Genomic DNA, 22,714 nt, shown 5'->3' with positions numbered 1-22,714 from the left:
TCCCCTGGAAAGTTTGGGGAACTCTAAACAGGAATAAACCTTCTCGAACGTGAAACCTCGTTTTCTTTGATTTCCTGCAGGGGAGACGTAGATGTTTCTGCCGTTTGCCAGTACCAGATCCTGGATGTGCAGAAAGTCTTTGAAGGTCCCTACAAGGAGTACAGTGAAATTGCTCAGAAGTGGATTCGTTACTCAGACCAGGAACCCATTCCCCGTCCGGGCGCTGTAAGTCCCATGTCCCCACCAAGGCAGAAAACCCCCCTCCCATTGTTGGCTGGGGAATTCTGGGTGTTGAAGTCCATCTAAAAGTGGCTGAGGTTGAAAAACACGGGCCCTAGATAATCACACTTTGTTGTGGCCTGTTGGCCGCCAGCCCCTCCAGGAGCCAAATCAGAGGAGGAGGAGGAGACATGGGAGTAAGGCAACCTGAGAGCTCCGAGGGGGAAGAGGGAATGGAGCTGGCAGAGAGAGAGAGACAGAGGCGGAGCCTGGGCTGTCCGTCAGGTCTCAGGTGGAGTGTCAACAGCCCCTAGGTCTGGAAATGGCTGATGAGGAAGAGGAGGAACAGGTAGGCCCAGTGCCTGATGCGCAGCTGCACAGAAGGCAGAGAGGAGAGGAGAGCAGTGGAAATCTATGGGCTGGTCCTTGGGACGGAAGAGCCACCGCTGCTAGCGAAGCCGCACCCTAGCTTTGGGGATAAAAGGCAGGGGGCGGAGATGAATAGATCTGGCAGACAACTATTCATCTCCCAGCCAGCCGGACTGCACTGAGAGACAAACCTTTTGCCGGGGCTGTTGGCACTCCTAATAAAGGAATCTTTGAGTTAACTTCAGAGGGTTTGTCGTGTTTGGGTCAGAACACATTTCTTCTGGCCCATCCCTGTCAGGGAGACCCCTCCTCTTGAACTGACAAGTTTTTGCTAAGTCTCTGTACGTGAAGCTCTAACCTAAATCCTGCTCCTGTTGTCTTCTTTTTTTGTTCCAGTGTATCACGGATTGGCACAGGTACAACAGTTTCTCCACTTCTCTGGAGCTCCCAGACAACACCCTGAATTTTGCCAAGAAGCATCCCCTGATGGATAAGGCTGTGCCTCCCCAGGGGAACCAGCCTTTGCTGGTCAAGAAGGATGCCAACTTCACCCAGCTGGTGGTGGAAAGAGTTCACGGGTTGGACGGCAAACCGTACGAAGTGCTGTACATCGGGACAGGTAAGGGCTGAGGGAAGCCAGAAAGAAGGTCAAAATTCCAGCGGTCTCCACATCACGTGTCTCGCTGGGTCAGAGTTTTGGCAGCTTACATTTTGCTGCATGATCATTTGACTAACCGTAATCGTTTTATCGAAAGCCAGTTTGGCACAGTGGTTAAAGGCAACGGGATAGAAACCAGAAGATCACCAGTGCAGAGAAGAGCAACCAAGATGATTAGGGGACTGGAGGTTAAAACATACAAAGGATGGTTGCAGGAACTGGGTATGTCTAGTTTAATGAAAAGAAGGACTAGGGGAGACATGATAGCAGTGTTCTAATCTCTCAAGGGCTGCCCCAAAGAAGAGGGAGTCAAGCTATTCTCCAAAGCACCTGAAGGCAGGACAAGAAGCAACGGGTGGAAACTAATCAAGGAGAGAAGCAACTTAGAACTAAGGAGGGATTTCCCGACCTGGAGAACAATTAATCAGTGGAAGGACTTGCCTCCAGAAGTTGTGAATGCTCCAACACTGGAAGTTTTTAAGAAGAGATTGGACAGCCATTTGTCTGAAATGTTATAGAGCAGTGATGGCTAGCCTTTTTTGCCGTCGGATGACAAAAACGGGGGGAAAGGCGGGGGGGGGGAGTCACATGCACGTGTGCCCACACCAGGGGTGAAATCCAGCAGGTTCTGGAGAACTGGTAGCGGAAATTTTGAGTAGTTCGGAGAAACGGCAAATATCACCTCTGGCTGGCCACAGAGTGGGATGGGCATGGGGATTTTGCAATATCCTTTCCCCCCAGGAGTGGGGTGGGAATGGGGATTTTGCAGTACTCCCCTGCAATGCCCACCAAGCCATACCCACCAAGCCACGCCCGAAAACCAACTCAAAAGCACAAAAAAAGGAAGTCATTTTGTGCTGTATAGTCCCACACTGGGCACACACACACACGAGTCTTTTTTATGTTAGTGTTTAAGTGATAACTTTTCCCGTTTCCCTAAAACAACTTCTGCTGACTCTCTCATAAAAGTTAATCCGTAGGAATAGTTTGCGTTCTCCTGCCAGGCTTTGGCAGCGATTTCCCTTCAGTTCTGCTAGTTAAAAATTGATCAGAGGCAGGAGACAATTTTTTTAGGAGGGTTCGTGGGACGAGAGAAGCCCTTTCTCCTGTTTGTCAACCAAGTATGAAATGCCCCTTTGGAGACCGAGCTCTTCTCATCTGCCATTTTTATTATTAGCAATTTCAAAGTGAGTAATTCACAACTCTCTTCATCAAGGAGCATTTTCAGTCGGCGGCAGCGCTGTTTTTAATTGCTTCTTCTAACCACTTAGCTGATTTTAATAAACAAATCCTTCTTTTGATGCGTTCAGCAGAAAGTGATTAAAGAAAAAAGAAAAAGAAAAGAACAGCAAAGCAAAGAAGTAAAAAAAAATTGCAATAACCCCAACAGCTCATTTGGAACACGGGGGGGGCCTCCTGCGTTTCATCTAGCTGGACTGCAAAACCACCCTCTTTTAAGAGAAGCCAACAGTAGATTAGGTCTGGCGGGCAATGCGATAACTATGACGGATGCTCGGATGCAGGGAAGCTGAACTGCCTTCATCTGGAGGGACGGGGGCACCCTGAGTTGCCATTTATGGTCTCGGAATTGGACACATCTGTTCGTTTACTCAGAGCGTTTAAATGGCCATCCGACTCAAACTGTGCAGTTTTTAAAATTGTCCTGTGTTCTCTGTTCGGAAACCATGGCTCTCTTTAGCTGGTCAAACCTGGAAGGCCACACGTGGTTGGGTCCAAGTGGTAGCCAATGCCTTAATTTGGGGGAGGGGGGGCGTGATACCACCTGCCCTGAAGGAAGTGGAGGCGGGGATGGGGACTGGCTTTCTCAAGAGCCATCTTTGGACTCTCAACAAGGTTGCATAACTTTGGCCCACTTTTAAACGTTTCCTTTTTTTAAGGAAGAATTTTAACAGAGTAACAGAGTTGGAAGGGACCTTGTAGGTCATTTAATCCAACCCCACCCACACACGCCCAAGCAGGAAGACCCTACACCAATTCTGACAAGATGGCAATCCAGTCTCTTCTTGAAAGCTTCCAGCGATGAAGCTCCCACAACTTCTGTTCCATGGGTGAATTGCTCTGATGGTCAGAAAACTTCCAGGTTGAATGTCTCCTTGGTCAGTTTCCATCCATGATTCCTTGTCTGGCCTTCAGGTGCTTTGGAGACTAGGTTGTTGAGAAGGCGACTGGCATTCCGATGCCCAAGGCCCTGGATGAAGCAAATTATCTGGGCTGTTTTCAGGCTGGGGTGCCATACTAAGATGGCATTAGTTGCACTTATGGACAATCTCTGGAGGGATCGGGACTATATTGATGCAATTATCCTGGTCCTCATAGATCTCTCCAGTGATGGGATTCAAGTAATTTAACAACCGGTTCTCTGCCCTAATGAATTCTTCCAACAACCAGTTTGCCAGACTGCTCAGAAAGTGGACAACCGGTTCTCCTGAACTGGCTGAATCCCACCACTGGATCTCTCGTTGGCTTTCGGTACCATCAAACGTGGGATCCTTCTGGGACCTGCTCTGGAGATTGGAAGTGGGAGGCACTTGCCTTGCAGTGGTTCCTTCCCCCATGACAAGTTCCAGTGGGTGCTGGTGGGGCGGGAGGAGAGAGAGCCAGCCTTAGACTCCTGCTCTGCAGTCAAGCGATGCTGTTGATTCAGTGCCTGGAGTTGTGAGGCTCTAAACGGGAAGGAACCCGCCTCTGACTCAACCCTAGCAGTTGCTTTGAGGTTTTGGTCCCTTGAGGTCTGCTGATGTGTCACTTTTGACTCTCAGGGAGGTTGTTACATCCAGAGGTGGGCTTCAAAAATTTTAGCAAGGGGTTCTCTGCCCGGTTGCTGGGTGGGTGCGGTCATGGTGGGCATGGCTAGTCGGCCTCCTGCACCATAGCTGGGGGCGTTTTTGCCCTCCCCGGGCTCCAGAGGCTTTCCTCGAGCCTCTAGAAGGGTGAAAAGGGCCTCCTCAGGCTCCGGAGGCCCTCTGGAGGCCTTCCTGAACTTCTAGTAGGCATGTTTTTCGCCCTCCCCAAGCCTCTGCGCATGCCCTGCACTTACCTGCATCCAAAACGGGCTACGTGGGGACTCCTGGGAGGGGCAGGGCGGGGTGGGAGGGGCCAGTCAGGAGTGGGATTTGGCAGTTCTCTGAACTGCACAGAATCTTAGCTAGGGGTTCTCCCGAACCCCTGCGAACCCCTAGCAGCCCATCCCTGCTTACATCTCTGGACAGAGGGATGTACACCATTTGGGAGTTCTCCTTGGGGCTCATGCTCAAAGAGCAGGTGGCAGCCATGGCAAGAGGGTCCTTTACATGGTTTCATCTTATGTGCCAAATTGCACCTGGACTGGGAGGCCCTGTTTACAATCGCTCGTGCCTTGGTCACTTCCTGAGCGGGCTACTGCCCCATGCTGTATACATGTCTGAGAAAACCTCCTGAAATTGCAACTGGTTCAGAATGTGGCAGTTAGCCCAGTGTTTGGAGTTCCTTGATTTATTCACGTCACACTGCAGTTGCATGAGCTGTTCTGGCTCCCCAGTTTCTTTCTGGGTGCAATTCACGGGGCTGATGGTCATCCTTAAAGCTCTACAGGGCCAGCTTGTTTGTGAGACCACCTCTTCCTGGGGACATCTGCCCTTCATTAAAAGCATTTAAAAAATAAATAAATGAGATGAGACAGGGAAGCGGTCAGATCTAAGGACAGCAAATGGTTTCCGTATCGTTTCCCCTTGTGGCTTGTCGTCTGCTAAGTCAAAACTTGGTCCAGGTAGCCCTGAGTTCCCAGCAATGACTAGCAGTCATCCTTGAACTTGTTCCTCCTTTTTGGAGATGCTGGGATTGACATTCCTTATGCAAATTGTTTTCCCACCAAGCTATGAACTCTCCTGAGAAGGGGAAGGTTCTTGCAGTCACTGAATTGTCTCCTGCTCTGGTTTTTGCGCAGAGAACGGTTGGTTGCACAAAGCGGTGGCCTTGCCTTCGGGTGTCCATCTCATAGAAGAACTACAAGTTTTTGAGGAAGCCCAACCTATCAAGAGCCTGGTCTTATCAGTACCAAAGGTAAGAAAGGTCCAGAGATGGTGAATTCTAAAGTTTTCCAGAATTCTTAGTTTTTGGCCACCCTGTTTCGGAAGAATTGGAAGTCCTGGTGCCATGGTAGGAAATGGGAGGATCTGCAGGTGGTGCTCAGGAGGGAGCTGGCAGGCTGACCTGGGCAAAGAGATGTTATGACGTATATACCATGAGTTTTGTTGCATCAGACATCAGTGTTGTGGTCCACCAGCTGGCAGCGGAGTCAGACAGTGAGGAGGCTGGGGAGGACAATGGGCCAGTCCTGGAGTCAGGGGAAGGCCTGAACAAGGTCTCTGCGTCGGGGGCAGAGATGGGGCCAGGGCCATCTGGGAGAGATGTGCGGACTCCAGGGCCTCCAGAGGTGGACAGCAGAGAGGCAGAAGAACAGGAGGAGCCTGTTCCTAGTGCACGCATGCAAAGAGCTGCCAGAAGGCAAGAGCAGCTGAAGCAAAAAGGGTGACTCAGAAGTAAGGCCAGAAGATGATTGGCCCCTCCCATAAGGCTTAAAAGAGCAGCAACAAGCCATTGGGTTCTTTGTGGAAAAGCAACCTTGATTCCATTGCTTCTGGTCAGCGTCTCTTGAACTTTGTGGGGGTTTTGCCAAGAAAAGCCTTTGGCAGGTTGCCAAAGACAACAAAGGTTGGTGATAAGGCTGAAGGATTGTTTATAAAGAATTTGGTTTGGACTCAGCTGAGAATGAATTAATTCTCAGCTGTTTTAATAAAATAAGTTTGTTCAGGGTTGAATTGTGTTTGGTAATCACTACTTCTTAGGGTGGCTCAGGGGCTAAGACGTTGAGCTTGTCGATCGAAAGGTCGGCAGCTTGGCGGTTCGAATCCCTAGTGCTGCCATGTAACAGGGTGAGCTCCCGTTACTTGTCCCAGCTTCTGCCAACCTAGCAGCTTCAAAAGCATGTAAAAATGCAAGTAGAAAAAATAGGACCATCTTTGGTGGGAAGGTAATAGCGTTCCGTGCGCCTTTGGCGTTGAGTCATGCTGGCCACATGACCACGGAGACGTCTTCAGACAGCGCTGTCTCTTCGGCTTTGAAACGGAGATGAGCACCGCCCCCTAGAGTCGGCAACGACTAGCACGTATGTGCGAGAGGAACCTTTACCTTTTTACCTTTTAATCACTACCTGGGCCTCGGTCACAACAATCAGGAAGTAGGAATTCAGTGGCTGCATTTGTGTGACGATGCCTTCAGACACAGCCCTGAGGTATTATGGCGGGTCTCTGCAGACACTCCTAGGGAAAATTGATACCTAGGATAAAGTTGACATTTAAGATAGTACCGATGCTTCCATCCCAGAGCTGTCCTCACCAACCCAACCCAAAATAAATGCTGCAGTTTAAAGCCACTATCTTCTATCTGATAATTGGTATGCAAAGGCGCCTGTCGGTGATAAGAATCTGGTGGAACAAAAGCCATCGAGGACGAGGAGAAAGTTACCCGTCAGGAATTGGGAAGGCATCGCATAGCAGAGAACCTCAGATTCGCAGAATATGCTGCGCCCAAGGCCAAGATGGCTTAGCAGAATGGGCGGTCTCCGCTCACATAGCTGCACCCAAGTGAATCAACTGGTTTAATGGGATGGTTTGGGTCACCCAACAGGCTAAGGTACTGTCTGAGTGTCTGCGTTCCAAATTACGCACCCATTGAAAGCAGGACTCTGAGGCAGATAGATTTCTCAAAGAACCATTTATTGGATACATCGTATTGGCACAACTGGTGAAAACCGACTCTGAAAGTTTCGGCGGTTTTCACCTCATTAAAAAATAAACATTCCCCCTTCCCGTCATCGGTCATATTACCCAGTAGGGGTGTTAGCAGGTTGCCTGGTTACTTCACTCCTCCTCTTCTCAGCCGCTTGTTGGAATGACTTTGGTTCCCACAAAAGACCTTTTTTTATTTTGACAGCCAAGCCGAGCTATCTAAAATTCCCCCCTCTCCTTCTCCTCCTTCGCTTTGTGGCAACCATGAAGCCTCAAAGATGGCCTCAGGCAGGCTCGCTTCAGGGTTGACACTGGGTGTGCAAAGGACATTGGATCCCATGCCACCTAGCCTGGCTTAGCTCTGATCCAGCATAATGTTGAACTCGGTCTGTGAGTCAGAATTGTAGACGTTACAGACCCTTTCTGGTGTCAGAGTTGCCTGCCTCCTGGAATCATCAGGGCTAGAAACTTAGTTGACTGGACAAACAGAAACAGGGTGCTGTGTTTGGCTGAAGGCCTTTGCCATAGTCTGTCTTGCCCACCCAGCTTTCAAAAAGTGGGCGGTGATTTTTTTTCTGGCCTCCTAAGTCTTAGAATGGATCTAGATGGGAAGAGTTTAACTCTGCTATAGGTAGCCTTGACTTAACCACAATTGAACCTAGGATTACTATCACAAATCATGCTGGTGGTATAGAGGTCGCCATATGACTGATCTAGTTTTATGACATCTTTTCCTGGCAGTTGTTAAGCAAATGTTATAGCCTGCAATGGGTGTTTTTTCTCAAAAACCAGAAGTAAATGTCTTTTTTGGGGGGAGGGGGACTGTCATAAATCATGGACACATGACCACTGAGCCGGCTACTGAATGCCCAGACTGTGATGATGTCATGGTGGAACATTGACAGATAACTAGTTGCTCCTGGTTGGCCAGGAGCAAGGGAAAGTTAAGCATACGTTTTGCGCGTGAAAATCTCAGATCTGGCTTTGCCTTTTTTGTACCCACTTTGGCTTTAGTAAAGTTTATGGTACTTTTGACTAAATATGGGCCAGGAGTCTTTCTTTCCTAACTGACCAAATTGGGATGGTTGACCGCGGTGATGGAAGCAGCCATCCAGTCCCACGTATCTTTTAAGGGGTCCGTCATAACTTCAAGCAGTCATTAAGTGACTGGTCCTTAAGCAAGGACGACCTGTAACTCTTCTTTTCCGTTCTCAGAGAGTCCTCTTTATCGGCTCCAACACACAAGTCATCCAGGTCCCCGTGGCCAATTGCAGCAAGTACAGGACGTGTTCCGACTGTATTCTCGCCAAGGATCCTTATTGTGCTTGGACTTGGAATGGAAGTCGCTGCGTCCGGATTGATGCATATGATGGGTAAGATGCAAAGGAGCAGCTGGGGCAGTTTACAGAGCCTTTTTTGCTCCCTGTAATCATAACGTCTAGAAACCTGATTTTTCTAAATAAAGCTGTAACTTTTGAATGCTAAATGGTGCATTCAAACAGGGAATTCAGCTGCCACCTTACACTTGTTTGTACTTCTCTGCTATGAAGTGACAGACTGCCATGAACTGTGGGGAGGGGGTGTTTGGGGGTGACAGCCATGAATTGTGAAGAGGAAATGCTTGGGGGGGGTGTGACAGACACCCATGAACTGTGGGAAGGGGGGAATGCTTGGGGAAATGAAAGTAAGTTCTGTATCTCCTTGAGATGCTGCCTCAAGGTCACTCAGCTGGGAAAAGGAGGAGGACTGCATACCAAACTACTCTTGGACTGACGGGTTAGGAAAACTGTAATTATTGCAGTAATGCAATATATTTGATCGCTAGTAAACGGTACCTTTCTCAACAAATGGAGCCAAGGATCGTTTTTATTCAGAGTTGTGGCGGTGATTCCGGTTTTGGTCCTCTTCTTTCTAATCCTTAGATCAGTGTTTCTCAACCTTGGGCAAGATGCGTGGACTTCAACTCACTGAATTCCCCAGCCAGTTAAAGTCCACGCATCTTCAAGTGCCCAAGGTTGCCTTAAATTATTCCTCGGGGGCTTATTGCCTAGCTTTGTTCGATTTCTCGCACGCCCCAAGTCATACGACGGATGTGTTTTTGGCTTTTACAGGACCTCTGTATTGTTCCAAGATTTGGGAACGGAGCCCATGATGTGTAACCCCTTGCGTTCTTCCAGACCAGGTCAGTCATCCAAACAAATGTCAACCTCTTGGGTGATTTTCACTGCTTTCTCCTATTTGATGGCGTGTGCGGGCGCGAGAGTTTTCACACCTATTAACTTGAGTGTCCTGAAATAAAACCCTGAAGCTCTTATCAACACAAATGGCGTCCTTTTGAAAAAGCTAGCTCAAGGACTGTGATGGAGAATGGCTTTTGAGTCGGAACACTTTTATTATTATTTATTTTAAAAAATATCGAGAAAACCCCAGTATATATATCTAGAAGTCTAGGATTTATCCGCACGAAACGCAGGCGCCTTTTGTTGTCTGAACAGTTCTGTGTGGTTGGAAGGTAGGAAGAAGAGTGGTTAGAGATCCTCGGCTTGTCCCGACGGAGTGAATCAAAATGAACCCTCGGCAGGATCAAAAGTGTAGCCTTTCATGCAGGCAGCCCTGTGATTGCAACCGTTTTCTCACAGGGGCCGGGGTGCTCGTGGCAAACAATACCGCATAGTATTACCTGCGCATCAAACGCGAGCTGCAGGCTCATACCTCATAAACTAGAGAACAGGAACGTGCGCCACATTCTTAGCAACTAGCAACCCTGCAGCGCAGGCTTCGGTGGCTGCTGTGAGTTTTGATCTCTCTGTCTCTGTCTCTATCTCTTCCTCTCTCTCTCTCATTTTTTCCTCTCAATCTCTCTCTTGCTCTCTCTTTTCCTCTCTCTCTCCCTCCCTCCCTCTCTTCCTCTCAATCTCCTTCTCTCTCTCCTTCCCTTTCTCTCTCTCAATCTCTCTCTCTCTCATTTTTTCCTCTCAATCTCTCTCTCTGTTTTCCTCTCTCTCTCTCTCCCTCCCTCCTTCTCTTCCTCTCAATCTCCTTCTCTCTCTCCTTCCCTGTCTCTCTTTCTCTCTCTCAATCTCTTTCTCTCTCTCTCTCTTTTTCTCTCTCTCTCTCTCTCTCCCTCCCTCCCTGTCTCTCAATCTCTTTCTCTCTCTCTCAATCTGTTTCTCTCTCAATCTCTTTTCCTCTTTCCCTCCCTCTCTCTCTCTCTCTCTCAATCTTTCTCTCTCCCTCCCTGTCTCTCTTCCTCTCAATTTCTCTTTCTCTCTCAATCTGTTTCTCTCTCTCAATCTGTTTTCCTCTCTTTCTTTCTTCCTTCCTTCCTTTCTTTCTCTCTCTCTTTCTCTCTCTCTCTCAATCTCTTTCTCTCTCTCTCTCTCTCTCTCTCAATCTCTTTCTCTTAATATTTCTCTCCCAATCTCTCTCTCAAAGTATTTCTTTCTCCCCTCCCAATCTTTCTCTCTGTCTGTCTCTATTTCTCAATCTCTTTTCCTATCTATCTATCTATCTATCTATCTATCTATCTATCTATCTATCTATCTATCTATCTATTTCTCTTTCTCTGTCTCCCACCCTTCCTCCCTTTTAAGTTCTGTTTTCCATTTGCAGATGTGTGTTGAATCTTTTATCCTTGCATATTTGAAGTAGGTTGTTTTTTTTAAAGGAAGGCAACTGCTTTGTCTACCAGCTCCTTGGGGAAAGAGGCATTCCTCCCATCATCCTGTATTCTGTTTGTCTGCCTGTCTTCCTCTTAAATGCATTGTTTTGTTTATTGCAAGTGGTTTTAGGACCCTTCAATCATCAGACTCTAAACGGGTGCCGACCAAACATACTGTCTGTAGCAGTGCGGTACATCAAAGTTACTATACCCCGAAATATGAAATAATAATAATAATAACAGGACTCCTCAGTAGGTGGATAGAAATGCCAAATCCAGTCTGAACATCTGGGCGAGTGTGCAACGAATAATAATAATACTACTAACAACTACTACGACTACTACTACCACTATTACTACTACTATTACTACTACTACAACTACAACTGTGGCAAAAGAAAGCCAAGATAACACCAATAAACAGGTGCCTTGGAAACAATCCCAAAACAGCTGAAGCACCACTTTGAGCAAAATCAGCATTGACGAAATCACTATAAGTCAATTGCAAAAGGCAGCTGTACTTAGAACAGCTTACATCCTGTGACGAGACCTTTTATACCACCACAGATCCACATCAGCCTATCCCAGGTCTTTCGGAAGGCTCGATAGATGGATAAAAATACCAAATCCGGGCTGAACATCTGCATGGCTGTGCAGTGAACCATAATAATAAATCCAACATAATTTATTATGTTATCTTAGAAACCATAACAACGTAAAATCAAAGAGGCCAGATTTTTCTCCAGTGCAGGGACGCATCCCCTTCTAGCCTCCGTCCCCAAATGCATGTTTCAAATGCAAATGTTTTTTTTAAAAGCTTCCTGAATTTAAGAAATACAGGTAGGAGGCTCTGGATCAGAGTTTCTCAACTTTGGCAAATTTAAGAGGCGTGGACTTCAACTCCCAGAATCCTCCAGCCAGCATGAAGCGGGTTGAAGTCCACGCGTCTTAAAAAGTGGTCAAGATGGAGAAATACTTTTTCTGGATGGCTTGTCAATTTCAAAAACCGCGTCAGTTCCCAGAGAAGCCAATCTAATCATTTTCAGAATCCCTTCAGTACGGGCAGACCTCAATTTACGAACCACAGTTGAGCCCCCCCCCCCACACACACACATTTCTTTCGCTGAGCGAGACATTTGCTAAGTGAGTTTTGCCCATTGTTACCACCTTTCTTGCCACCGCTCTTAAGTGAATCACTGTGGTTGATAAGTTAGTAACACGGTCATTAAGTGAATCTGGCTTCCCCCAATTGACTTTGCTTGTGAGAAGGTCGCAAATGGTGACCCCGGGACATAATAACGGTCATAAATTCTATCTATCTATCTATCTATCTATCTATCTATCTATCATCTATCTATCTATCTATCTATCTATCTCTATTGTGATCATAATATACTATAACTTTATACTATAATCTATCTATCTATCTATCTATCTCTATTGTGATCATAATATACTATAACTTTATACTATAATCTATCTATCTATCTATCTATCTATCTATCTATCTATCTATCTATCTATCTCTATTGTGATCATAATATACTATAACTTTATACTATATTCTATCTATCTATCTATCTATCTATCTATCTATCTATCTATCTATCTATCTATCTATTTATCTATCTATCTATCTATCATCTATCTATCTATCTATCTATCTATCTATCTATCTATCTATCTATCTATCTATCTATCTATCTATCACTTCAAGGTTCTGGTTACTACCTTTAAAGTGCTCCATGGCTTAGGGCCTGGGTACTTACGGGACCGCCTACTGTTACCCCATGCCTCCCACCGACCCGTACGCTCACACAGAGAGGGTCTTCTCAGGGTGCCGTCTGCCAAACAATGTCGGCTGGCAGCCCCCAGGGGAAGGGCCTTCTCTGTGGGGGCTCCTACTCTTTGGAACGAGCTTCCCCCTGGTTTTAAATTTATATTATGAATTTTAATGGGTTTTTAGAATTTAAATGTTTTTAAAGTCTTAGGCCAATTGTGTAATAAGTTTTTTAATTCTTGTTTTAATTGTATATTGTATTTTTTGTTTTTATTTTGGCTGTACACCGCCCTGGGTCCTTCGGGAGAAGGGCGGTATAGAAATCTAATAAATAATAATAATAATAATAATAATAATAATAATAATAATAATAATAATAATAATAATAATAATAATAATAATAATAATAATAATAATAATTAATAAATAAATAAATAAATTACAAAGCACCTGAATTTTGATCCCAAGATCGTGGGTATGCTGTAGAAGGTCATAACCAGGGATGGGCTGTAAAAATTATAGCAAGGGGTTCTCTGCCCGGTTGCTGGGTGGGCGTGGCCATGGTGGGTGTGGCCTAGTCAGCCTCCTGCAACAGAGCTGGGGGGGGGAGGCATTTTTGCCCTCCCTGTGCTCCGGACACTTTCTTTGAGCCTCCGGGAGGGCGAAAATTGCCTCCTCAGGCTCCGGAGACTTTCTTTAGGCCTTCCTGAACTTCTGGTAGGCCCATTTTTTGCCCTCCCCGAGCCTCCACGCACCCTGCACTTACCTTTACCCAAAATGAGCCACATGGGATGTGGAGGAGACAGCCAGGAGTAGGATTTGCAAGTTCTCTGAACTACACAGAATCTTAGCTAGGGGTTCTCCCGAACCCCCAGCAGCCCACCCTGGTCATAACTGCGAAAAACATACCTAAGTCCCATTGCTCAGTGCTGCCTTTGAACAGTCACTGAGCGAATTGTTTTAAGTCAAGGACTATCTGTAGTTGCACAGTGCACAGAAGGCTCCCGTCAGCGGAGTAGATAATACCCGTAAAATATGTTCTATGCAACAGAGCATGGAAACAATAATTGCTCCGAAGCGCTATCAGTCGGAGAAATGAACAGATGCTGGAGGGAAACAAGCATCATCAGGACGGGTGGGAACAATTGTTGTGTGTTCCGCGTGTGTAGCAGTTGTTGCGTTGTCGGTGCAGATGTGGCCCAGCCTTCCCCCTTTAGCATTCACACGCTGTCGCCGTCGCCTACATCCTCCGTGGGAGCCAGGTGGGAGGTGCGGTAGAGGTGATCCGTTGCTGGCCACGGTGGATTTGAAGACATTGTCTGAATGGAGCCCTGGTGCTTCGGGGAACAGACAGCAGCTGTTGCCTTTTCTTCCTTGTTCGTGGGACAGGAGGGTTATTGCCTCCGGTCTCAAATTGCAAAGCCCCAAGTGTTAAATCCTTGTAGACAAGAAACGTGGTGCTATCGTGGAAAGCCGCTGGTGCATATTTTGAAGCTGTTCCCAGCTCTGGGAGCCGTGTTCGCTTGTGGTAGGAAAGAACAGCGGAATAATAAAAATAATTAAAACTGACAGAGACGTGCAGAAGAGCAAATGGAATCCTTCTCAGAAACGGGGATGTTTGGAACAGGAGGTCTAATTCATCTGCATTCTCTCTGGCTGGGCTAAAGGGTATCAGAGCTGGATTCAAAGGGAAGGGAAGGGAAGGAAAGGAAAGGAAAGGAAAGGAAAGGAAAGGAAAGGAAAGGAAAGGAAAGGAGGAAGGGAAGGGGAAGGGAAAGGAAGAAGGGAAGGTGAAAGAAGGAAAGAAAGGGAAGGACGAGGGGAAGGGAAGGGAGGCGGGAGGGAGGGAGGAAGGAAGGAAGGAAGGAAAGGAAGAGGGAAAGGAGGAGGGGAAGGGGAAGGAAGAAGGGAAGGTGAAAGAAGGAAAGAAAGGGAAGGACGAGGGGAAGGGAAGGGAGCGGGAGGGGAGGGGAGGGAAAGGAAAGGAAGGGAAGGAAAGGAAGAGGGAAAGGAGGAAGGGAAGGGGAAGGGAAGGAAGAAGGGAAAGGAAAGGAAAGGAAAGGAAAGGAAAGGAAAGGAAAGGAAAGGAAAGGAAAGGAAAGGAAAGGAAAGGAAAGGAAAGGAAAGGAAAGGAGGATTGGGGTGACATGATAGCAGTATTTAAGGGGCTGCCACAAAGAAGGGTAGAACAAGAAATAATGTTTGGAAACCAACCAAAGACAGAAGCAACCTGGAATTAAGGAGAAACTTCCTAACGGTGAGGATGATTAACCAGTGGAACAGCTTGCCACCAGAAGTTGTGGGCACTCCATCACTGGAGGTTTTTAAGAAGAGACTGGACAGTCACTTGTCTGAGATATAGAGGCTCTCCTACATCTGGATTAGAAGACCTCCAAGGTCCCTTCCAGCTCTGCTCTATTCTATTCTATTCTATTCTATTCTATTCTATTCTATTCTATTCTATTCTATTCTATTCTATTCTATTCTATTCTATTCATACAACATGCTTACAAACACATACAGCCCAGGTTTCCAAACGCAAAGGTGAAACCATCATAGACTTAAGTTGCACAACATGATCAAAAAAGGCGGGTGGGCTGCTGGGGGTTCGCAGGGGTTCGGGAGAACCTCTAGCTAAGATTCTGTGCAGTTCAGAGAACCCCCCCAAATCCCACTCCTGGCTGGCCCACTCTGCCTACCCCTCCCTGCCCCTTCCAGGAATCCCCATGCGGCTTGTTTTGGATGCAGGTAATTTCAGGGCATATGCAGAGCCTTGGGGAGGGTGAAAAATGGGCCTACTTGGACGTTCGAGAGCCTCCAGAGCCTGGGGAGGCCACTCGCACCCTCCTGGAGGCAGCTGGCAATGTGCGCAGCTCCATTTGCACAAACAGCGGGCACCAGAGGTGGGATTCAGCCTGTTCAGATCGTTTTGGGCAAACCTGATGTGAATTTTAATCTGGTTTGCCGAACCGGGTAGTTGCAAGGACTGGCTGACCCCACCCACCCTGCCCATCCTCTCCCAGGAGTCCCCATGCGGCCTGTTTTGGATGCAGGTAAGTGCAGGGCGTGCACAGAGGCTCGGGGAGGATGAAAAACGGGCCTACCTGGAAACTGGGAAAGGCCAGAAATGGGCCCGTCTCCAGAGGGACTCCGGAGCCTGGGGAAGCTGTTTTTGCCCTCCCGGAGGCTCAAGAAAAGCCTCTGGAGCCCGGAGAGGAGGAGGAGGAGGAGGAGGAGGAGGAGGAGGTGGAGGAAGAGGCTGACTAGGCCGCACCCACCATGACCACACCCACCAGCAACTGGTTAGAGAACCCCTTGCTAAAATTTTTGAAGCCCACCCCCGAAAAAAATGGGATGTGTTTCCCCAACAGTGCAGACCCCCACCAGCTGTCAAGCAATGGTGGGTTGCCCCCGGTTTGGACCGATTCTATAGAACCAGTAGTAAAACCGATGGGAGGCTCCGCCCACTGATCCAAACCTCATCAAAACTCTTCTGCACATGCACAGAAGATTCTACCGCATCGTGCGTGCGGTCACGATGCGAACCGTTAGTAAAGTTAAGTAGAACCCACCCCTGCTGCCAAGGGTCATTATGAGCAAGAGATTTTAACAGATCCTAGCCTGATGCCCCCATAGCCTTAAGTTGCAGCCTAGACCATAAGAATAATCTCCTTTTTGTTGTCACAACAACCCATTAAAGTGATGTAATGGGATCAGACACGGAAGAATAATTGATTACGGTTGGGCAATGTAATTGTGCAAGTTTCCAGCGCTCTAAAAGGCATTTAAGTGTACAATGCTTCAGTGGTACAAATCACTCGCCATAACAGCAAATATCCCTGCTTATTTAAATCTACACTACACTGACATCATAATTCACAAGGAAAGTATTTTCATATTTATGGCTCTGCACAGCAGCAATTGCACCCGCTCAAGGGAGCCACGTAGCCCTTGCAGACAAAGAATTCTTACTAAGATCAAACTCCATTGCCACCTTCCCTGACTGATCAAACTACATCGTTTGTAACCTCAGGGTTGTTGACAAGGCCGTAGAACTCAGTGGCCATCTCCACAGCCTCTTTGTTTTTTGAGAATGGACCCGAATCTGGAATTTTTAACATGACCCAAAAGGAGAAACTTTTTAAAATTCTAGAGATTGTCTAAAATAACGATCTGGAGAAGGAATAACTTGGGAGGAACAGGAAGAAGAGTTTGCAACCAAGACAACAATCAGATAAAAGAAATCTGAGGCTAGGGCAGAAATGTAATTTGAGAAGGCGGACAAAACCTTCCCTAATTCTCACGAAGATAAGGGGCGGTGAAGCACGTTGAGACTTGCAAGATATGGTTACTGTAATTCAGGGGTGTCAAATTAGATTTTGAGGGCCTAGCTCTCCTCCATGGGGCGGGTGGGGGAGACGGGATGGATGCCTCCTGCAGCATCTTCCCAAGGCCTCTGCATAGCCTGCTTTTGGCCGGCAGAGTGCTGCAGGAGCCTGGGATGTCCAAAAACGAACCCTGCACGCAGCCCGTTTTCGGCACCACAGGCTGGTCCTTTGATATTTCCAGGCAGGCCCCGTGGGCTGGATTTAAGCCCACAGGATCTGGCCCTCAAGCCTTGAGTTTGACACCGCTGCTGTTATTTTTACAATAACAGAATACAATACAATAAAAGTACTATCGTATAGGCCTGCATGACTTTGGCTTCTTAGTCTGATCTATCTTGAAGGGTTGATATGAATCAACATGACATTCCATTAATGGTCTAAATTTAAGTGAAAATAATGTTACGTCCCAGCCAACTCGTGTAGTCCAAGAACAATGCTTTTCAAGGGCCAAGCTCTTAGACCCTCAAGCAACTTCCTCCTTTCAAAGAGATTCTTAGCCAAACTTGGCATTCTCAGTAAAAGAAAGTTCACTGCTATCTACCCCCTCTTCAGCCCTTTCCCCAGATTACATTCACGTGATTAAAAAAAAAGTTTAGCAATTTTTACACTGAAGTATATATATAAACAATAGACCTTCTTGAGGTCTGTTGATCTCGCCTTGGATTCTGTTCTAAGTATTATTCATTTTACGAAACAATTTCTAGACTTTAAAACAATGTGACTGGACACACAAGGAATTTGTCTTGGTGCATAGGCTCTCAGTGTACATAAAAGAAAAAATACGTTCATCAAGAATCATAAGGTATAACACTTAATGATAGTCATAGGGTACAAATAAGCAATCAGGAAACAATTTCAATGTAAATCATAAGGATACAAGCAACAAAGTTACAGTCATATGGTCATAGGTGGGAGGAGATGGGTGATGGGAATGATGAGAAGATTAATAGTAGTGCAGATTTAGTAAATAGTTTGACAGCGTTGAGGGAATTATTTGTTTAGCAGAGTGATGACGTTCGGAAAGAAACTGTTCTCTTGTCTAGTTGTTCTGGTGTGCAGTGCTCTATAGCGTCGTTTTGAGGGTAGGAGTCTGAAGTCTGTGTCTGTCTTGTTGGGTTGCAGAACCAAACCAGACAGTTATAGAGGTGCAGATGACAGACTCAATAATTCCTCTGTAGAACTGGATCAGCAGCTCCTTGGGAAGTTTGAGCTTTCTGAGTTGGCGCAGAAAGAACAGTCTTTGTTGTCCTTTTTCGATGACGTTTTTGACGTTAGCTGTCCATTTTAGATCTTGCGATATGGTAGAAATTTGAAGGTTTCTACTGTAGATACTGTGTTGTCTAGTATTGTAAGAGGTGGAAGTATGGAAAGGTTTCTCCTAAAGTCTACCACCATTTCTAGGGTTTTGAGCGTGTTCAGTTCCAGTTTGTTCCGGTTGCACCACAAGGCTAGTTGTTCAACCTCCTGTCTGTATGCGGATTCATCATTGTCTCGAATGAGACCGATCACTGTTGTGTCATCTGGGAACTTCAGTAGCTTAACAGATGGATCGTTAGAGATGCAGTCATTGGTATACAGAGAGAAGAGACGTGGGGAAAGCACACAGCTTTGGGGGGGGGCGTGCTAATTGTACAGGTATCTGATGTGATTCTGCTTAGCTTCACCTGCTGCTTCCTGTTTGTTACGAAGCTTATGATCCACTTGCAAGAGTGTTGAGGTTATTTTCAGGACGTCTCATGCATGGTCAACCTTTTTAATAAAAACAGAATTTGTGAACTGCTAGGATCCCCCTCAATGTGGATAGAATTAACCCCACTCCATTCTTTTGTCTTTCACTTGACTTCTCCGCAGGGACCAAGATCATTTCCAAGAACATCACCGCGATGGTTGGAATGGACCTGGTGCTACCTTGCCAACTCACCTCCAACCTTGCTAAGGCCTTTTGGACCTTCAATGGGCAGGATTTGGTGGAAAGCCAAGCTTCGGTTGTCTACGATGCTCGTCTGCAGGCCTTGATTGTCTTGGACATCCGCCTGAAGCATTCTGGGTTATACAAGTGCATCCAGGTCGAGGAGATGAATGAACTAATGACTGAGAGTTACCAGGTCACTGTGTTGGCTGACCCAGCCATGTCACTGGAGACCCGGGCTCCCTTGGACAACTTGGGCCTGGTTTGGGTGGTGGTGATTGCTCTCTCAGCCATCTGTGTAGTTCTCCTGCTCGTAGTCTTCTCCCTGCGGCGCAGGCTGAAAGAAGAACGCGAGAAAGGCTCCAAGGCCATTGAAAGCACCCTTGTCTACCCCATCGAGATGCCCAAAGAGCCCAAGAGCCCCACTTTTATTCCCAGCACCACCTCGGACTCGGACGAGAAGCTCTGGGACCCCGCCAGTTACTACTACTCAGACGGCTCCCTCAAGATCGTCCCGGGTCACGCCGTGTGCCAGAACGGGGGAACCACTCCCTCCCCCACCACGAATGGCATTCCTGGACAACCCTTGCAGTCTCCCCACCTCCACTCGCCCAACCGCATCAACCTAAGCAACATCCGCGGCTCGTCTTCCAACGGTTACATCCGCCTCAATTTGGGCACTGAGGAGCGGCCGGACTACAGTGACTTGGCTGAGGAGCTGCGTCGGAAGTTGAAGCAGAGACAAGCTCTGCCCGACTCGAATCCTGAGGAGTCTTCGGTATGAGCTGCCCTGCGGACTTGTCGGACCAATTACTCAACTACCTCATCTCCTAGGCCAGGCTCATGGCCCGCCGCCAAAACGACTCTTTCTTTTTAAGACAAAGACTCTGGACACTTTTGTAACAGGCTTCCTCACATCCCCAATTTTGATACACACTGCCAAGAAGACCCCTTCCCTCACAGCTCCCGCCTTGTTCAGTGTTCTCCGCTGTGCTTCCTTTTGGGATCGTTCCGGGACTTTGTGAGTGATGGTCTTCATTCCTTCATCTTGGATGTTGAGTCCGAGCCTCTTAGATACTTGCCTTTGGCAGGGGAGACCCTGAGCCGAACCCACTGTCCTGTTTCAGATCCACATGGGGATGGGGGTTGAAAGGGTTGTGTGAAAAGCAAGCTGGAGCTTCATTCCCTGTGGCATGGTTGCGGTTGGCTTCCTAGCAGTCGTTGCCATGTTTCTCTCTTCTTCTTGGATTGATTGCAAGAGATGGACTCTGCATTAGCGATTCTCCCCAAAATGGTAGGGACCACGAGGGGGAAAAATCAACCCCTGTCCCAAAATAGGACCACTTTGGGGAGAAGGGGACTTCAGAAAGACAGGCGTCCTCAGGGACAAGATGTGCGTTGGGAAACTCAACCAAAGAGAAAGGGGTACGTCGGGGGCTGGGGAACGCTCTTAGCCATAGCTTGGCCTCCTTTCTTACGGCCACGTTGAGAAGTGTGTACAAGTGAGGTGCACTCAACTCACCCAAGAGCTTTCCTTTTCCAGCAGCAGGTGGGGCACCTTTGGGGGATGAAGAACACTTGGTCCTCACCTCCTCCTGTGGGAGCTACAGGAGATCTGAGGTTCCTGGAGTCATGGGGGGGGAGGGAAATTTCCAATCAATTGTTCAGGGGTTTTAAAGAGGTATCTCTGGCCCCCTTAAACTCTCCTTGCATCTTCACCGAAACATAAAGGCATCCCGAATGTTTCGATTCCATCCATTTTGGGGGGGTCTCTTTGGACCACATGCAAAGGAAGGGGTTGACCGGGGCAATTCCAAGAGAACGGAGGAAGGCGAGCACTGGGGTGGGGGGAGGGTCAGTCCCACATGGCACCCTCTCTGCTGATGCCTTGCACATTCCCTTGGCAGAAGGGTGGTACAGGTAGGAGAATCCACACACCCCCTCCCTCCGGAAATGTGCCATCGGGGCTATTTTGTAACCTGTGCCCTGCCTCCTCCATAGCGCCCCAGGCTCCCTTCCCTGAGGGATACACGCACGGAACTACAGGAAGTTTATGTGTGCGGTTGCACGCTCGCTCATGGCCTTGAGCGCGATGGTCTTCTGCGGGCGGGTTAAGGGAAACAAGTGCCATCATATGTTCCATCCCACAAATTACATTCTCGGCATCCTTCAGGGTCATAACACATGTGACATTCTCTTCCAACCAGTCAATCTGAGTGTGTGTGTGTGTGTGTGTGTGTGTGTTTGTGAGAGAGAGAGATCGAGAAGGGCTTTCTCCACCCAAGGTGCTTCCCTGGCTCAATCAAACACCTTTGCAGATGGCAGCCACCCAACTTGTGAATCGGTTGGTGGCCAGCTTAGTTTGTTTTAGGGCAGGGGTGTCAAACTCGCGGCCCGGGGGCCGGATGCGTCATGTGCTGGTCCCGCCCCGTCCAGTTTAGCAAAGGGGGGGGGGAGAGTCCCGATATGTCACGTGATGCTGCCGTGACGATGTGAGTTTGACACCCCTGTTTTAGGGTGATATGCAAGCCCAGCACCCGTTCGGTGAATTTAAGGTTCCCTGTACTGGGCGAATCCAGAATGTCGTTGAAATCAGCCACGAGGTTAAAGGTATTGTGGCATCATTGTAGGCATACGATCGGAGAGCGGTCGGGGAGCGAAAAAAGAGAATCGTGCTTTCTAAAGAAAGGAACAGAGCTGGATTCTTCCGCCCTCCATTTTCCGTGGGGAGCATGCAATTCCCTACATTCATTTCAACCCCTGCGTTGAAATCGTCCGCGTGGCCCATCATCCTCTTTTGTATCCCGCATGCGTTTCATTCCACCATCATCGAATGTTTGTTTTCCTGAAAACACTGCTATGTACATAAAGGAACACACACTCCCTTGTTTCCCCAGCTGAGTTGACCTGCCCTGAAATGTAATTTATTTGTTATTAAAATGTATTTATTTGACAGAAATGTACAAATATTTTTATACTAATAATAAAATGAAAAAAGAAGAAAGGGGGGGAAAAAAACCAGGTTTGTCGTGCTGTGTACCTTAGTGGTTCACCTCCCACCCAGTGACCCATAAGATAGGCCTTAGACTTCTATACCATCAACCCTGAGCCAGTCAGGATTGAACTCCTGGCTGTGGGCAGAGTTAGCCTTCAATACTGCCTTCTAACCACTGGGAGGGAGGGAGGGAGGAAGGAAGGAAGGAAAATAGCAATAGCACTTATATACCATCAACCTTGAGCCAGCCAGGATCGAACTCCTGGCTGTGGACAGAGTTAGTCTTCAATACTGCCTTCTAACCACTGGGAGGGAGGGAGGGAGGAAGGAAGGAAGGAAAATAGCAATAGCACTTATATACCATCAACCTTGAGCCAGCCAGGATCGAACTCCTGGCTGTGGACAGAATTAGTCTTCAATACTGCCTTCTGGGAGGGAGGGAGGGAGGGAGGGAGGGAGGGAGGAAGGAAGGAAGGAAGGAAGGAAGGAAGGAAGGAAGGAAGGAAGGAAGGAAGGAAGGAAGGAAAAAAAATAGCAATAGCACTTAGACTTCTATACCATCAACCTTGAGCCAGTCAGGATCGAACTCCTGGCTGTGGGCAGAGTTAGCCTTCAATACTGCCTTCTAACCACTGGGAGGGAGGGAGGGAGGAAGGAAGGAAGGAAAATAGCAATAGCACTTATAAACCATCAATCTTGAGCCAGCCAGGATCGAACTCCTGGCTGTGGACAGAGTTAGTCTTCAATACTGCCTTCTAACCACTGGGAGGGAGGGAGGGAGGGAGGAAGGAAGGAAGGAAGGAAGGAAGGAAGGAAAAAAATAGCAATAGCACTTAGACTTGTATACCATCAACCTTGAGCCAGTCAGGATCGAACTCCTGGCTGTGGGCAGAGTTAGCCTTCAATACTGCCTTCTAACCACTGGGAGGGAGGGAGGAAGGAAGGAAGG

At 47.6% G+C, this 22,714-nt stretch overlaps 1 protein-coding gene across 2 annotated transcripts in view; it reads left to right on the top strand.

Moving 5' to 3' along the window:
• Positions 1-21,729, top strand: part of SEMA4C (semaphorin 4C) — a 118,044-nt gene extending 96,315 nt beyond the window's left edge. For both annotated transcript variants that reach the window (XM_058194213.1, XM_058194214.1), the window contains exons 10-15: positions 81-225; positions 985-1,207; positions 5,190-5,305; positions 8,248-8,405; positions 9,144-9,214; positions 18,713-21,729. In XM_058194213.1, the coding sequence (XP_058050196.1) occupies positions 81-225; positions 985-1,207; positions 5,190-5,305; positions 8,248-8,405; positions 9,144-9,214; positions 18,713-19,554 (1,555 nt within the window). In that variant the 3' untranslated portion in view covers positions 19,555-21,729. The remainder of the gene's footprint in view (positions 1-80; positions 226-984; positions 1,208-5,189; positions 5,306-8,247; positions 8,406-9,143; positions 9,215-18,712) is intronic.
• Positions 21,730-22,714: the final 985 nt, after the last annotated feature.

This window comes from Ahaetulla prasina, chromosome 9 (assembly GCF_028640845.1).
Source record: "Ahaetulla prasina isolate Xishuangbanna chromosome 9, ASM2864084v1, whole genome shotgun sequence".
Taxonomy (NCBI): Eukaryota; Metazoa; Chordata; class Lepidosauria; order Squamata; family Colubridae; genus Ahaetulla; species Ahaetulla prasina.
This window is presented reverse-complemented; position numbering and strand designations above follow the sequence as displayed.